This window comes from Falco rusticolus, chromosome Z (assembly GCF_015220075.1).
Source record: "Falco rusticolus isolate bFalRus1 chromosome Z, bFalRus1.pri, whole genome shotgun sequence".
Lineage (NCBI taxonomy): Eukaryota > Metazoa > Chordata > Aves > Falconiformes > Falconidae > Falco > Falco rusticolus.
Window position 1 is genome coordinate 72,573,039 of NC_051210.1, and position 17,167 is coordinate 72,590,205.

The 17,167-nt window shown below is 41.2% G+C and overlaps 1 protein-coding gene across 1 annotated transcript in view; it reads left to right on the top strand.

Annotated features, from left to right (window-relative positions):
- MTMR12 (myotubularin related protein 12) overlaps positions 1-17,159 on the top strand; it is a 39,585-nt gene extending 22,426 nt beyond the window's left edge. Inside the window, exons 10-15 of the mRNA XM_037374168.1 lie at positions 1,518-1,642; positions 5,836-5,914; positions 7,560-7,630; positions 14,848-15,020; positions 15,757-15,924; positions 16,825-17,159. Of these exons, the coding sequence (XP_037230065.1) occupies positions 1,518-1,642; positions 5,836-5,914; positions 7,560-7,630; positions 14,848-15,020; positions 15,757-15,924; positions 16,825-17,025 (817 nt within the window). The 3' untranslated portion in view covers positions 17,026-17,159. The remainder of the gene's footprint in view (positions 1-1,517; positions 1,643-5,835; positions 5,915-7,559; positions 7,631-14,847; positions 15,021-15,756; positions 15,925-16,824) is intronic.
- The last annotated feature ends 8 nt before the right edge of the window (positions 17,160-17,167 follow it).

The window sequence follows — 17,167 nt, forward strand, 5'->3', positions numbered from 1 at the left end:
AGTGTCCTGGAGAGAACTTCTCTTTTAGTAGCAAGCTATTGGATCAGACTAGTTTGCACAGCTTCACTGCTAGCTCCTTTCTTTTCATAGATGGAGAACGTGTTAATCACACAGAACTAACAGAAAATTGCTTGATTAGGCTCTTAAAAACTCTTTTATTTATAAAATTAATTATACTTGCAAGGGAAAGGCTTTTGACCCTTCCCGCTGATACTCTTAACATTTCTCTCCCGAAATGGGGAAGTTTACATGACTCAACTCTTTTAATGCTATTTCATAATGTGAAAGTAAGTAAAACTGACAGTAAGCTGTACTGGTATCAGCTGATATTTTGATCCTTTGTCTGGGGCCATTTGAACTTGGAGCAGTATTGGTGGTTTTCTTTGCTATGGAGTACTGATAATTAACCATTAATATTTAAAAAAATATCTACACGTTGTCCATAAGAGTGTGTTAACATGCCATTGTAATAGTAATCTGAACTCAAGCACACAGCAGATTTCTACAGTTAACAGCTTCCTTTATTGGAAAAGCTGTTCAGAGCCAGATAGATCTTCTAGCACAAATTGTTTACTTCAATTTGGAATAAGTATGGTAGTCAACAAACTATTGCTTTCCCCCGGTTCTCTTATCTGATGCATCTTCCAGTAGATGTAGTAACCTGCACTTATGATGTGGACGTCTATAATTCTCGCTTTAAAGCAGGCTTCTGTGCTCCAGCATGCAGGAAACAATGTACTCTGTCCTGTCTGGGCAAGGCTTCACTTCTGAAGTATGAGCTAGAGCAACTTTTCCCCAATCTTGACAATAAAAAGTCAGCATGACAACAGAGGTATTTACTAAGGTGATACTCACCTGAGCTCTGAAGCCTCAATGATGGACAGAACGTCCCTCAAAATGGGATGTTCTGGGTCTGAACAGAACCTTCACCTGGCCTGTATTTTTAACTCTTCTCCTAGGGAAAATATTAGCAGATATGTAGGAAAGTACAAGGCAGGTATACTGTCTTGTTTGAGTCCAAATTATTTCTTCCATTTACTCGTGTATTCCATGAGCAGACCTGGCAGCTAGGTAACAGAACGTAATTTGACTGTTGAAAGTCAAGAAAAACTGTGTCTACTGGGAGGTTTGGGTGTTTCTATCCATCTCTTCTTTCTGGATTCACCTCTTAAGTTGTCAGCTAGTAAAATAATTTTGGTGTATCTAATGAATACAATACTAAAGAAGCAGTAGTAACAATCAAGTAATGCTTGTAATATTCATAACTGCACAAATATGCATGAATACCATTTTATTGGGAACAGTTAAGAACAGCAAAACTTTTCATAAGCTTGTAGGCAAGCTTCCAGCCAGTACTTAAAAATGTATGGAGGGCATTAGTTTTCCACGGTGTATATCTCCTAGTATTACAGCTGTTTCCCAAACCATGCCTATTAACTTTGCCTTTAGTGATAATAGTTTGTGCATTATTGGACTTGTGAAGCCGGCGGCTTTAATCTCTTGATGATTTGATTTAGAATCTATAAGACCATTAGCAAACCACCCTATGAACTCCTGAAGATGGATGACTTGTCTAGCAGCCTTCCATCTCTGCAAGATATCCAGACTGCGTACACAAGATTTAAACAGCTGTTTTTGATAGGTAAGTCAAACTTTAGTTTTTTTCTCTAAAGTGACTGACATGCAAAGCATAACAATGCTGGTTTATGTTTCATGAATGCAGTCCTTGTCTTGATTGTTGTCTTGCTTTTGATGGTGGTTAAAAGCAGATTTTTAAATGTGACTGAAGACTGTGCTTATGACTGGCATGGTAATGGAGGTTTGTAGTTCTTAGACTTAACTACCTTGCTAAGCAGTCACAGTGCCTGAAAATTACTTTTAAAGAGAGTGACTATGGAGTTTGAATTTTAGTTGGAATATACTACCTGGACTGAAATTTATGGGAGAGATTTTTCAGTCTTCTGTGGTCCATTGAAATTGAATGTTAAGTGTTAACCTTTTAAGCCTTTGCTATGTCAAGAGTTGAGTCTAAATGTTAATTAATTTTTGCCCTAGCTTTTGTTACAAACTAGTTAAATCTCAAAACCTATGAACTGTGAGCTTGCTTACAATTCTGTCACACTGGCTGTAGGGCTAAACATGACTACTGTAAACAGTAAGTCCTCTCAAAAGGAGTAAAAATGGGAGCTATGTGAAAGTATAATCCAGGCTTTCAGACTTTTTTCTGGGACTGTTTTGCTGTCATGAAACAGTACTTTGACCTCACCTCTTGGCATGAAAAAAGCTCCACGCCACCCTGCAGCTGTACAATGTGCTATTGAGCCATTTTGGACAGTGTTTTTTCCACAAGGTAATGAGGGTAAATGTTGCAATAACCTCTCGTGCATGCTGAACACTGTGGCAGCTCACCTGTGGCTGTTGATGTTGGATGTAACTGAACTGAGCATCACTGAGGAATTGTATATTTGCAGTGTAGCTTACAGGCAGTGTCCAAGTCCTTTTTATTGGTTTTATACATGGAATTTAGGTGCTAAGTTGGTATTGATTACAAATTAGAATGACTGGTTTCTGGTAAATTTGTAGTAAAGACTTCAGTGACACTCTGAAGAAGGTATGAGGTATTTGCCAGAGTTCTACATTGAGGATTTTGTTCAGGATAGACTGTCAAATCCAAAGTCAATCTTGAGAGCTAAAAATAATTACCTATATTTTAATGTACTTTCTAGTAACCTACACTCCTATGGGAAAAAGGCTAGGGCTTGAATTCAAGTCATTTAACATCTCTCAGGAAATACTGTGTATTTCAACGGTGTAATTGTATCATTGTCTTATATTACTTGAAGCAAAAGGGAATATGTTAAAACTGCTTTCCGGTAAGTGTCCTTGACGTACAGCTCTTTTTAATAAGCTTTGTTAGTAGTTTATAGCTCACTGAACATAGCACTATGCACTAGCAGTCTTGAGAAAAACATTCAGGTAACTTTTTGCTGAAATCTTAAGAGCTTACAGAAACTTAACTACCTTACTACTGTTTTTCAGAGTCTGAGCACATTAACCATTATTTTTGTATGTGCCTATTTAATTTGTTTTAGGTAACATGGGCATGTTGGCTGATCAGTAGTTCGGCATGACCTGGCAATGTGCATTTGCAGCCCAGAAAACCAATCATATCCTGGGCTGCATCAAAAGGAGCATGGCCTTTTTGTGATTCTCTCCTAGCTCCATTCTTTTGAGACCCCTACCTGGAGTGCTGTGTTCAGCTCTGGGGTCCTCAGCACAGGAAAGACATGGACCTGTTGGAGAGGGCCCAGAGGAGGGACACAAAGATGATCAGAGGCATGGAGTATCTCTCCTATGAAGACGGGCTGGAAGAGCTGGGGTTGTTCATCTTGGAGAAAAGGAGGCTCTGGAGAGATCTTACAGCAGCCTTCCAGTACCTAAAGGGAGCTTTATGAGAAAGACGGAGACAGACTTCCTAGTAGGGCCTGTAGTAATGGCTTTAAACTACAAGAGGGTAGAATTTAGATTAGATATTAGGAAGAAATTCTTCACTGCGAGGGTGGTGAGGCACTGGCACAGGCTGCCCAGAGCAGCTGTGGGTGCCCCATCCCTGGCAGTGTTCAAGGCCAGGCTGGATGGGGCTTGGAGCAACCTGGTCTGGTGGAAGGTGCCCCTGCCCGTGGCAGGGGGGTTGGAACTAGATGGTCTTTAAGGTTCCTTCTAACCCAAACCATTCCATGAACTTCCAGTGTAACATAATGTTCTGAACACATGCCCAAACTGAAATGTCAGTTATAGAAATCCTCATTAAGCAAAACGGAAACCACAGTAGTATGTAGCTGCTTGAAAGAGGATTTAGATGGGGACAGCTTGGATCCTCTTAAATTGTTCCTCTTACTTGAAGTGTTGCAAAGGTAGCTGCTAGTTTTGCTGGACTGTTCACATGCTAATTGCCCACATACCTTAAATAAGATGTCCAGTTCTCAATCCTAGTGTAGTATTTCTTCATTGTCCTGGAGGATAGGAGGAAGGGAAAAAGTTTGCTTTTTATTGTGATGTTTTTAAGCAAAATACCTAGATTAAGGGGTAAAACAAGCTGCAGGTGTTTTGTTGTGCTTTTAAAAACTTTCTGTTTTGACCTGGAGGTGACTTTGGCCGGAGAAGAGCTGCCAGACCAAGCGGTTGTACATGGCCCTGTGCAAACAAAGTGGTTGAGTCTAATTGTGGTTGAGCATGGTTGAACAAAACAGCCAGCCAGCCACAATTAATATGGCTACTCAACTTTTGGAGTAAAACTCTTCTGTACTGTCCATAGTGTAAGACAAGTAAAGAAAACTTCAGTATGCAATATGAATGTTATCACTCTAGAGGAAAGCCTGTTATTTCTACAGGGGGAAAAAAAGACAAGAACTTTTCCTTGGTATCATGGCTTTGGGATGGTTTTGAAGGACTCAGAATCGGTACTGGAATTTTGTCTTGATTCAGAATTTTCTCAAATAGTGATGGCAGGCTAAATGGAACATGAAATTTGGGTGCAAGGGAATATTCTAAAAATCGGATAGAAAGAGGGCGGACTGGGGACTGAAGGGTATCTTGAAGTACTGTGATGTATACACTTTAAAGGGTGTCATACATAGAGGCTGGTAGTGAATTTGAAGATGTTAATGGGAAAAAAATTGGAGAAAACTGTTTAATGTGAACAGAACTGACTAGGAAGCTTTGAAGATAGATACAGTCTAATGCTTTTCTGGGGAACTGGTTTCTAAGGTCAGGGTGAAATAAATTGGGGAAAGAAAGATATTTGGGTTTTTTTAGATGTGTAATGAACAGAATGAGGGGCATGAGCAGTCATGGAGGCAGAACAGCTACAGGAACAAAACTAATATATGCCTGTACACTTGAGGGTCATAGATGCAAGCTGCAGAAAACAAGACAGAAGTGAGTATTGGAATTAAATATTAGAAGCGTCTGGAGAGACTTTGGGAGGTGAAGAGAAGCTATGCAGAAACATGCAGAACTGAACCTGCTGGGGGGGCGAGTAGTGAAGGAGGGAAATGTGGCGTATCTTGGTTGTTTCTGAGTAGTAGAACTGTTGTAAACCTTGAGCTTTGAGGTGCAGGAAAGGTAATCTATTCCAGTTTTAATTGACTATATCAGCTTGAGAGCTTTCCAGTTTCTGAAGACTGGCTTTGATAAAAATAAAAGCAATAGAGATTTAATTGCATTTAAAAAGCTGCAAAAACGTTCGTGAAATGCGTAAGAGTTTAATGACATTGTAGTATTAAACAGGGAGGCCAAGTACATCTTAGCTGTTCCCTTTTTGTTGTATTGTAATGACTCTTCAGTTGCAGTGAAAGCTGTTTAAAACCTTTTTCAGGTAGTCTTACATTCCGTAAATTTGTGTAACCTCCTTCTAAAACCCATTTGTGTTTCTGGCTCTAATGGCAGTGGCTCTCAAAATCCAGCCTCTTTATATTAAGCTTTGATTAGATCATGCTTTAGAGTCAAGGCAACTGGAACTTGGAAGAACGATTGCCTCTAATAAAACTTCTTTTCCTTTCCCATTTTGTCAACAGATTTACTTGGTTTGGTTGTTACAAACTCTACAGCATACTTCTGAAAGCCTGTGGTGCTGTACACTGGAGTTTGTAGGACTACTTCACTTCCTCCTTTAGTTACAGGGTGTTGACTTTAACAGTGATTAGGATTTAATGACTCCTTAGTATTGGTCGTTTTGTAACAGTTTATAACTGAAGAGTAATACAATGGATAGCTGTTAATGAGCGCAACATTTATGTGAACAAACCAATTTTTGGTTGTGGGTTTTTTTTGCAGACAACAGTACAGAATTCTGGGCAACTGATGTGAAATGGTTTTCATTACTGGAGAGCACAAACTGGCTAGAGATAACCAGGTTTGCTATATCTCTAACTTTCTGGTTTTCAAATTGTTGTTAAATGTTTTTGTAGTGGGTTTTCTAGCTAGTTTCTTGAAATATGACAACATTCTTCACCTCTGGTAGGAAAGAAAATTAAGACAGACATATGTTCCCGTTTATGTATCTTTATTTCTACAACTTGAGACAATGCAGGCCTGTGTTAAGCCTCCTACATAAAGAATGTGAGAAGCAGCAGATGATTCCAATTACAACTCTTCCAGCAAACCTATTAAAAATATAGATCCAGTAATTTCCCTCCTGCACTTAGTCACCTTCTTTCCAAACTGAAGAATCCTATTTGTTTCTTGCATGAAACCTGTTCCGTGTCTCTGACTAGCCTTGCCATTCTTCTCTGTACTCTCTACTTCTATAATATCCTTTAGGACGAGATGAACTGCAGTATTCAAGATGTTAGTCAACCAAAGATTTATAAAATGACAGTTGTTCTCAGTTTTGTCCCCTTCCTCTCCTGATTGTTCCTCAAGTTCTTTTTTCTTCTCTCAGCAGTCCACAGTGAGTAAGTGTTGGAATGGCGTTGGCTAACTTAAGGCTTGTAATAGTGGAATGTTGAAGGGTTTTATTTGTTTTCAGTGTTACTTTGTGCTGGCTCTATTGTCTGCCGGTTTATTCTGTGATCAGCTTGTTACTGTGAAGTGCTTCTGCAGTCAGCTTCAGTTTCTCAGTCTTAATAACAATCAATAAATATTTATTCATTTCCTTATCCAGAATTTAAATGTATGTTGAATGAGAGTTTTTAGTGGAGATTGTGTGTTCAGAAATGCATTGAAATAACCAAGATCACAAGTAATTTGAAGTAAATACCAGCCCAAATTCTGTCCGTATGTTGGTTTGACACTGGTCATTTCCATACTTGGATCCAGTTGCTTCCTGGAGCAGCCTGTTCTTGGCTCTTGCAGTTAGCAGGAATGCCTTCTCAGCTATTCTAGATGCTATAACAAAGAATGTGACAACTCCACACGTAAAAAATAAACTGTCATCTTCTATTAGTGACCTAAACAGTTGCAAGAATCCTAATCTGTATGCAAACTCTTTCTGAAAATAATCAACTGTATGAAAAGTTAAGTCTAGAAAACAGCAGTGTTACATCTGGTTTTATGTGTTCTGTCATTCCACTCAGTCTTCCTTGTGTAATGGTAATTTCTGAGTAAGTTTTGTCCGCATGTTAACAAGATCTGATTGCTGAGCCTTCCCTCTGCCGCTTAAAACCAGATTATGGGAGAAATGTATCTAGTAGATTAGAACATAGGTGTGGTGATGTTGATTCTTTTCAGGATACAGATCTGGCTGTTAGCGATTGTAATACTTCAGTGTGTGTGTGGGTGGGTGGCTGCTACTGATCCAGAATAAAGTATTGTATTGCAGATGTATAAAGGTAACAACTAGAAATGCATGACCAATGGCCAAATAAAGATACCTCTTGAAAGTTTGCTCTTGAGGGTAAACAGTTCCTCTTTTACACAAGCTGAGCATGGTTTTTTGTTGTTTTAAAGAAGTATTAAAGTTTCAGTAGTATGACATTCTAATCCCTTTTAGGGTAAACATAAGAAAATTGTAAAAATGCTATGAAAATGTTCACTTATCTTTTCCTGTATCACAACAGGCGAGTCCTGAAGAAAGCAATAGAAGTTGCTGAGTGTCTGGAAAGACAGCATACAAATGTTCTCCTTATAGGTAAGAATTTAATGAGATTATTCTATATAATTGTTTAAAATTTCTTTTGAATTTCTTTAGATGTAGCTTAAGCTGTAAGTTTATGATTACAGTAGAGGTCAGTAAAATTTACTAGAGTACTCAAAGTACCAGAAGTACTGGAAGTGTTTCCTGTAGTTAAGAAGAGATGGTAAGCATAGTTCCAGGCTAAGAAAAATATGTTGTGAATGAGAAGGCTGCTCATAAATTGGCAGGAGGGTTATGCTGCCTCTTACTTGTTGGAAGAAGGGTTCACCGGAGTCAAGTCGCTCAATAGGAGTTATGCATCTTGCTCAACTTTATTAGTTTCTAACACTACTTATATAGAATCGATACACGTGCATATTTGTAAAGCAGAAATAAAATTGGTTAGTAGTCTCTATAAACGCGCACAGTTCTCACACCCCTAATTATCATGAATAAAATAAGCCTTCTATCCATGTAGCTAATTGAGTTGCTGTGCTTCAGCCTTGTAGTTTGTTACTCCCTATTTTCCCATACCGGTCCCCATCTTTCTTGGCCCTGCACCTGCTTTCCCAGCAGCTGCAGCTTGTTACAGCCACGGCCTGTTGGCACAACATAATTACTGGGTCTCAGGATTCAAGAATAGCTCAAGCTTTCTTGTTAACTTCAGCACAATTCTGATTACAGGCCTATTCTAATACCAGGCCTGGATTGTGCAGGTCTTCAGAGATTCTAAGGCCATGCTTCTGCAGCCATTCTTCTACAATTCCCCCTTTTTTCTTTTGCACAAGCCAGGCCTGATTGATTATGTTAAAAACTACTCTCTTTAAACAAGAAAAAACACAGCTAAAAACTAAAAGCATTACAATAATAATTATAACAAAGCGTATTCCTTCCGTCAATAACGTCTTTAACCAACCTGTTATCCCCAATCCTCTCAACCATTCATCAAAGGGATTATCATCAGCAAGAATATGCTTCATGTTTCCCTGCAGTTGTGACAACTTCTTGTGGATAGATATGGAACGATCAGAAAGGTTCACACAACACATCCCTTCAAAATCCTCACAACCGTGTCCATGTGCTAATAACAAAAAATCTACTGCAGCTCTATTTTGTAATGTAGCATGCCTAACACTATCTACGTCAAGCGATAATGAACTTAAAATCTGCGATGTAAGATTAAATTGCTTCTCTCCCCAGCAAGCTAACCTTCGTATATTCTTCGTGTTTAATGCAGTCATTGCTCCTGGCATAAATATGGAGGCTAAGACATTTGTTGTTACAGACTGCAGATCCACTCAGTCATTACATGCTCTGTCTCCACATATCAAAAAGACTCCCGGTGGCAACTGATAGCCCCCGATACATTTACATACAGGCCTCCAGTTTTCAATTCACCCCAAATAGGTGAACCGGTTAGATTTTGAAACCTTGTATCAAACTCCCATTCACGTTGACATGCTAGCCACAATTGCCACGGTTCACCAAACCAAATTACTCCAGTGCCATTTAGAGGTTGAAGTGGTGGTACCGTGTCATCGCATTCTGGCATTCCCGTTGCAGTTATGTTAACGTATTTAACGGGCACAATGCTACCCAATAGGTCTAACTCCTGCAATGGCAAATGATATAGTTGATTTAAATTCTCAATAACAGTTTTCTGCCACGCTGCATTATGCATAGAAGGCCAAACAAATTGCCCATTTGGACTCATACATGTACCATTCTGATTGGAAGTCAGATCCACTGTTTTAACATTTCAAAAAACCATCAAAATTTGTTTCATTCTCTTGCAGGGGAGTACCAATTAAACAAGTTCTAAAGGGGTTGTCTGCTTGTTGCAGACTTAAACAAAAGTCTGTTACCCCTGTGATATTTGCCCCTGTCACCCATATGTTTGTTCTAGGCAAGATGTCAAAAGTACTTTGGCCAATGGCTAAAAAATTCATCAAGACCGTAAACCAAGTCCACCACTTAAACATGTTAACTCCTACAATTTCCACCTTTTTTTTTTTTTTTTTAATTCCACCCCACAAATCTGTGCTTTCAGATTCTGATGATGTATACTGTCTCCAATCAGCATGGTATTACACTAGTTGTCTGCTTTCTCTTGTTTCATGCCCAGTTACTAATCAAACACATACAGTCTTTACACCATTTACATTTAAGCTTTGGCTTACAGAACCATTTTACCCCACACAGCATGCATCGGCACAATACCCACGGGTTACATCCCTTACAACATAGACAGTTCATTCCATCTGCTCGCTCTGAGTCTTCTCTTCCGTCTTCTGAACTTGACATATAGGTCGCACAAGCTTGCTAGGGATGCATATAGGTCCTTTATCTGTGGAGATACAAAAATAACCTCTACCGATAAATAACACTGGATTAGGTCCTTCCCATACACCTGAAGCCACATTTTTATACAGAACATTCAAACCAGGAACTGTAGTTGTTTGGTTCCCTCGTGCTGTTTGGTGATGTATAACGACAGGTGGTCCCTCTCTGTCCTCCGTAAGGGAGAGATAGTTTAAGGTAAACAACACCTTAGTCAACCGCTTAGTTACGTCTATGTCCTGCGATACTTTCTGTCTCTGAAGATAATCCTTCAGGGTACGGTTTGCCCTTTCAACAGCTGCTTTCAGTTCTAAGGTTTGAAGGTTGTCCCCTGGTTCACCGGTGATCACTTGTTTCTGCCACTGATTATGGGATTGCCAAACACACGCAGCCTTCTTCATCTTTCATCCTGCATCTGTAAACACTGTTGCCCTGTCAACTGGTCTTTTTGAGCATAATGGTCTCACAATCCACTGATAATGTTCTAACATCTTCCAGAGAGGTCCTTTTGGCCAGTTGTTGTGTACAACACCTGTATAACCCATCAAGGCTTCCTGTATGGCTGTTGAATGTCTCAGAAGCCGTTCATAATCATCACCAAGGACTGGAATACTGGTATCTGCCGGTTCAGTCCCATCAATTTCAACAATCCTGTCTCTTCCTTTTCTCACCAAGGCCGCTACTGCTTCAGGGTGACTTAAAATACGATGTCTGGGTTGCAGTGGCAAAAACAACCACTCTAAAATGATTGCCGTATTTTCCCATTGCAAAATAAGGGCAAAAGGTGAAGTGGCAACATTACAAACCAAAAAAGATAACGGATGATTTGCCATTCAGTGACCACACCAGCTAGTCTGAATCTTGCGGGACACAATTTCAGGGCAGCCCGCTGTTCTGGTGAACAAGTTTGAGGACTGTTGGCTTCGGTGCCATGCAACCAGAATCAGAATGGTTGCAAATCATCGTTAGTGAGTCTTCGTGTGTCATCAGGGTGTAAGGGAATCGTTAAAAAGACAGAACAGTCTTTCAAGTGTATCACAACAATTTACCAAATCTGAGGGATCATCATAAAAGGTGGAAGAGCAGGTTGCAACACTCCCATCGCTAAAATCTGATCATTAACCTTCCATAAATGATGTCCCAGTTATATGCATCACTATTATTAATCAGTACTGGACAAGCTAACGAGCTGGCCACCTGCCAATCACCCTCCAAAACAGCATCATGAAGAACACCAGACCAACACCGTAGAATTGGATCTTTTCTCGAGTTCAGCATCGGTGGGGTAGTTGGGCTAACTGGAGGAATTACAGGTATTGAAGTAGTAGGCAGGTTCATTTTAACTCGCTTTACCAGGTTTCTTAATTTATCTATTACCTCCTGTAAGGATTTCTCTGTGTTGTAATCACAAAGTTTCTCCCCGCCTTCCTCCTCAGACCCGTCCAATGACGTTTCAGGACAAGGAAGGTACGTCATCACACGGCACTTCTGCCCACCCTGACGTGGTTGGTGCAGCAGGACTCGCTGCCCGGCCCTCCTGGGGGGGCTCGGCAGCCTCTTCTGGTTCGGCTCAGTCACAGCAGGCTCCCGAGGAGGAACTTTCCGTTTGTCCGCTGTCTTATCTAAAAGCTCCGGCACTGTTGAACACGCAGGGGCGGACATACCCTTCATAGGACGAGTATGCCCAACTCCGAAAAGTGTAGCCAAGAGAGAAGGCTTGGGTGAATCACCCTTCTGCTCCACTGGCTTTTCTACACATCTTTCCCCAACGTTTCTATGGCTGCCGCCACTACTTTTTTTTTTTTTTCGCCTTCATAGTTTCCAGAGTGTTAACTATCGACCACCACGTCACTCCTAACGCTTTAGCTTCTTTTCCTTCTTTGCCTCCCTCGATCGTAGTATCCCAGAGGCAATTTCCCACTTCTCTTGATTCCACAATACTAAACAATAACGCGGGCTCAGGGATCTTATTCTTTTTTCGTGCCCAGCGAACTAAGGTCTCCATTTCTGTCTCTTTAACGCCCTCCCCTCTCTTAAGGAGGATGCCAGTTAACAGTTTAATTTCCGTGTCTAATTCCATCGAGGAAATCTTCTCAGAGCTCTCCCCTTTCACAGAAAGGATATCAGCGCAGAGAAGCCCTGCCGCGATTTACTCGTCGTGGCCTTCCGTAGTGCCCCCCCCCCCCCCCCCCCGCCTCACAGAGAGGAATTTAGTGTAGAGTCATGCCGCGATTTACTCTACGCGGTCTTACCACCGGCGGGGGTGCGATCTGCAGCTCTACACTGAACTCTGGACTCCACTTTTCACCAGCAGCTGGGGGGATCCATGGCGGTGGGTGGGCGGGTGAGTGGGGGGAGCTGCGGGGCAGGTGTGGGGAGCTGTACTGGTGTAAGAAGCAATCTGGCTAGCGAAGTACAGTCACTGGGTGTCATGATTTCAGAGTCAAACAAATAATTCAGCAGGTGCTTGGCTGGTTCTGATTGTAAACCATATTGTGTAATGGCTTGTCGTAGCTGCTGCATAAATTTCCAATCAAAAGGTTTCCACGCAGCCGCTGCTGAACCATCTGGTAAAGTGATGGTCCACACCGGACATGCAACAGCAGAAGCAACCTGCCACTCTCCCTCCAATATAGCATCTCGTATAACCCCAGACCAACAACTTTGGGGAGCGGCAGGGTGGAGGATAACGCCTTCCTGGGTCAGGATCCGAAGATCACGACCGGCAGTAGGCAGATGACATTCGTTCAATTGCTGCTGCAAGCGGTTTAGAGTCCAGTTGGAGGGTTTTGTTCGGGCATGGGGTATCGGGGCAGGTGCAGCTGGGGTGGGCTCATTTTCTTCATCGGACTCTGCACTCTCAGAGGCGTGCTCAGACCCGCTCTAGTACCCTCGTCCTCATCTAGCAGGGGGGGCGGCTCTCGGTAGCTTTCAGGTCGGCGTGGAGCACCCGTTGCGGTGGCACCCTCCGGAGACGGTGTCAGCTGTAATAGCTCTGTCGCAGATTTTTTAATAGGCACAATTATGCCTTTTACAGATGGAGTGCCTTGACCAAATAATCGGGTAGACTCCGACTCGGTTTCCCGACCGAGGAAGTCTGAGGCAGCCATAGCCATTTTTTTCTCTGCAACCACTGATCGTAAATGGTTCATGACCTCCCTCCAGGTAGTCCCCAAGTCCTTGGCCGACTTGCTGCCGCTACGGATCGCATCGCAAAGGGAATCCCTGATCTCTCGCCACTCAGTCACACTAAACATCAGTTGTGGGTCTTTTAAGTGTCCTTTTTCATTCGCCCATCTACAGAGCTCATGGAGCTTCTTAGTGCTCATGCTAGCCTCTCGCTTGGCAAGAGTATCAGTTAATAGCGTGAGTGCCGCCTCCCTTTCCATTATCGAGGGAAAAACGGTCTTACTGGTGCAGATCCGTGCAGGAGCTCACTGCCGGATTCAGATGTCTTTACTCCTTATGGACGCCTTCCTGCTCGAACTCCTCTCAGCGACTCTCAATTTGCAAAGCCCACCGTTGCGATGCAAAGGCAGAGTTTTTCCAGCTATTTCCAGCTTTCCCGTGGTTCGGGCGCCAAATGTTGGAAGAAGGGTTCGCCGGAGTCAAGAAGTCGCTCAATATGAGTTATGCATCTTGCTCAACTTTATTAAATAGTTTCTAACACTACTTATATAGAACCGATACACATGCATATTCGTAAAGCAGAAATAAAATTGGTTAGTAGTCTCTAAGCGCGCGCGGTTCTCACACCCCTAATTATCATGGCTAAAATAAGCCTTCTATCCATGTAGCTAATTGAGTTGCTGTGCTTCAGCCTTGTAGTTTGCTACTCCCTATTTTCCCATACGGGTCCCCATCTTTCTTGGCCCTGCACCTGCTTTCCCAGCAGCTGCAGCTTGTTACAGCCACGGCCTGTTGGCACAACATAATTACTTGGTCTCAGGATTCAAGAATAGCTCAAGGCTACCTTCTTGTTAACTTCTGCACAGCAACTTCAGCACAATTCTGATTACAGGCCTATTCTAATACCAGGCCTGGATTGTGCAGATCTTCAGAGATTCTAAGGCCACGCTTCTGCAGCCATTCTGCTACACTTACTGATGCATTCCTATCTTATTTAATTGAAGGTCTCCTAGACTTTTTGCTGTACTTCGAGGGGGCGTGGGGAAATACCTACACAAGGAACACAGAGCAGGGAAGCTTTCTATAAAGGACGTTTTTATGTTCTAGGTACAGACAATACTGTGTTGTCACTTTGTTAAAAGTACATGAAGGAATGCACGTACTGCACACATCTTGAGCAGTTTTTTCCTAGATTGTGTAAAGTAATTGCATGGAAAACCAAACTCAGTTTTAACCATTACGCTATTTTTTTGAGTAATAATTTTAGGGTTTTTTTTCCACACACTGCCATTTGAGAAACCTAGCATGGGGAAGAGATGTTTCTAGAAGGCACCTGAAGGGTGAAGAATGCACGTTGCATGCAGAAGCAATTTCACACCTTGTGAAAAGATGCATGCAGGAGAGGAAGGGTAAGGGCAAGTGGCTGGACTTGTGGCATAGGGCAGGAGGGGCAGTATATGCGTTGTAGTAGACTGAAGGGTGTAGGCATCAAGGCTATAGTAGTAAAAGCCTGGGCTTTGCAGGTTTTATTGTCAAAGTATTATCTTAGTATAAGTGTAAAAGAAACCTTCAGTTTTTACAGAGGGAAGTACTGGAAACATGGATTAACTTCTCTCTGATGGCATAAAACTTGCAAGAAATTCTGTGCTCCTCTGATCTTGAAATACAGTTTTGTTTATGTGAAGCTAGCAATACTTTGCTTTCTTTACCCAGAGTTTTAGGAATGGCTTAGTGCATAATGTGGTTTCTCTTCTCTTCTGTAGAAGAGAGTGCTACTGATCTGTGCTGTGTAATCTCTAGTCTGGTTCAAGTGATGATGGATTCGTACAGCAGAACAAAGTCAGGGTTTCAGAGCCTTATTCAGAAGGAGTGGGTAATTGGAGGACATGGCTTTTTGGATCGTTGTAACCATTTACATAAAAGCGACAAAGAAGAGGTATGGTTTTATTATTATTTCCGTATTTGCTTTTTAAAAGTTTACTTGGCATGAGGAGGGATTTATACGTCAGTCCAGAAGTTCCAATTACTCTGAAGATCTTTAATTTTATGTTTTGTTTCATGGGTTGATGTTTTGTACAGTGTCACTATTTTTGCTGTTCAGAGTTGAAGAACAAATGTAAAAATTCCCAATCAGTCTTGGAGTCTTTCGAAAGACATGTATCTCATGTCCTTTTAAACTGTGTTAAATGGTAGTAATGTCCATAAAAATAACTCAAGTGTATTGCCTATTTTTGTCACATCTACTGTTTAACTTTATGCTGTTGTGCTAAACATTGCAGTCTCACCTCTCCATTTTTTGTTTGTTTTGGGAATAGATCAGATTGATTTCCATTCTGTATAGAATAAGTGTAAACTGACTAGTTCTGGACAAGAATTGCCATAAACTGGTTTTCCTTTGCCAGCTTTAAAAGGCTGCATAGCAGCAACTTTCATAGCAAGTTAATGTATGCAAATTCAGGTTAGAAAGTGTTCATCTCTTCTGTCAACAATTGGCCAAGGGTCACACAGATGGTACTTCAGAGTTCTGCTAAAGTTATGTGCAACAGTTCTGTAGTTAACCAGGTTGCTTTCCCTAAGATTTGTATTCGGAGACACTAAACACTGTAAAATAAATAGTCTGCATGGTGGAGCATATTTTTTTCTGAAACTGAAGCAATGTTTCCTTTTCTTAGGCTCCTGTTTTTCTGCTCCTGCTAAATTGTGTTTGGCAGTTGGTACAACAGTATCCTCCAGCATTTGAGTTCACCGAAACTTACTTAACCGTCTTGTCAGACAGCCTCTATGTGCCTATTTTTAGCACTTTCTTCTTCAACTCACAACATCAAAGAGACACTAATACGGTAAGGGTTTGTTTTGTGGATGCAATGGGTTGGACAGGTTTGACCGACAAGCAATGAACACTCAAAAGTAGTTTCCTAGCAGCACTTTTTTTCCATGCTTATTTGAAGAGTGATGCTTTGAAGGGTGAATGAGTGCAACTTTGGGTGTAAGAAGTCAAGTTCGGGACTTAGGAATTTATGATGACAAAAGGAGGATAACTCGGGAATATATGTGTGGCTATAGGTTCATGTTTATTGCTCTTCAGTGAAAATGGAGCTCCTTAACCTAAGAGGAATATCCTGCTTACCCATAGTAAGTTATTTATGAAGTTGTTGTATAATATATAGTTGTGTTCCAAAGTCAGCATTTCCTGGATGTTGATTTGTTTGGTTCATGCTTTCTCTAGCCTAACAAGAGGGAAGCAATGGGAGTATCCTCTGCAAGGCTGCACAGACTGAAAAAGTAAAGATCAGTCTTGCATATACATGAAGTGTTGATCACAAAACTTAAACTGGTAGCACCACATAGCTGCAGTTAACTTTTGGAGTTTGGAGAAGTTTATTCCACAACCCTAACATGCCCCCTGTGTCTGAAGAATTCAAACCTGCCCAATTTTCAAAACTTTCTTTTTTTCCTTATTATTTAATCTTGCTTTCAGCTGTGGAAGGCATTCCTTATGCTGTCTAATTGCACTGTTGAAGCAGAATACTGTCTGAAGTTAGAGAACAATTATATAGATAGCCTTTGTGTCTGTACTCCCTTGTATCTGCTAACATTGCTGAGCTATTGAATACATAGAAGTCATGAGTGTTGTTGCAACTCTGTGGCCTCTTCTGTGAAAAGCCAGCTTCTTAATTTCACCTTGACTTGGTCAAAGTTACTTTCTAGTAGTAGTAATTGTCATGTGTTTGTTCTGGCAGAGTGGTGAAAGCCTCAAGACACAAAGTGGTCCTTTCAGATTTCTTACTGTGTGGGACTGGTCTGTGCAGTTCGACCCTAAGGCCCAGGCTTTCCTGAACAACCCTCTTTATGCGGAGAAGCCAAAACCAGATAAAAGTCAGCGGAAAACTTCACGTTTCAAAGTAAGATATGTGCTGCCTAACTATTTTTTTTTTAAATGATAAAAATATTTTGCACAACTTGTACTTCAAATGTACTCACAGTGGAATTATTGGCACAAGGTTTTTTAATTAAGATTTTAATAAAATACACGTATGCCACAAACTCACCTTGGATCTTCAGAATACAATTTGCACCCACCTT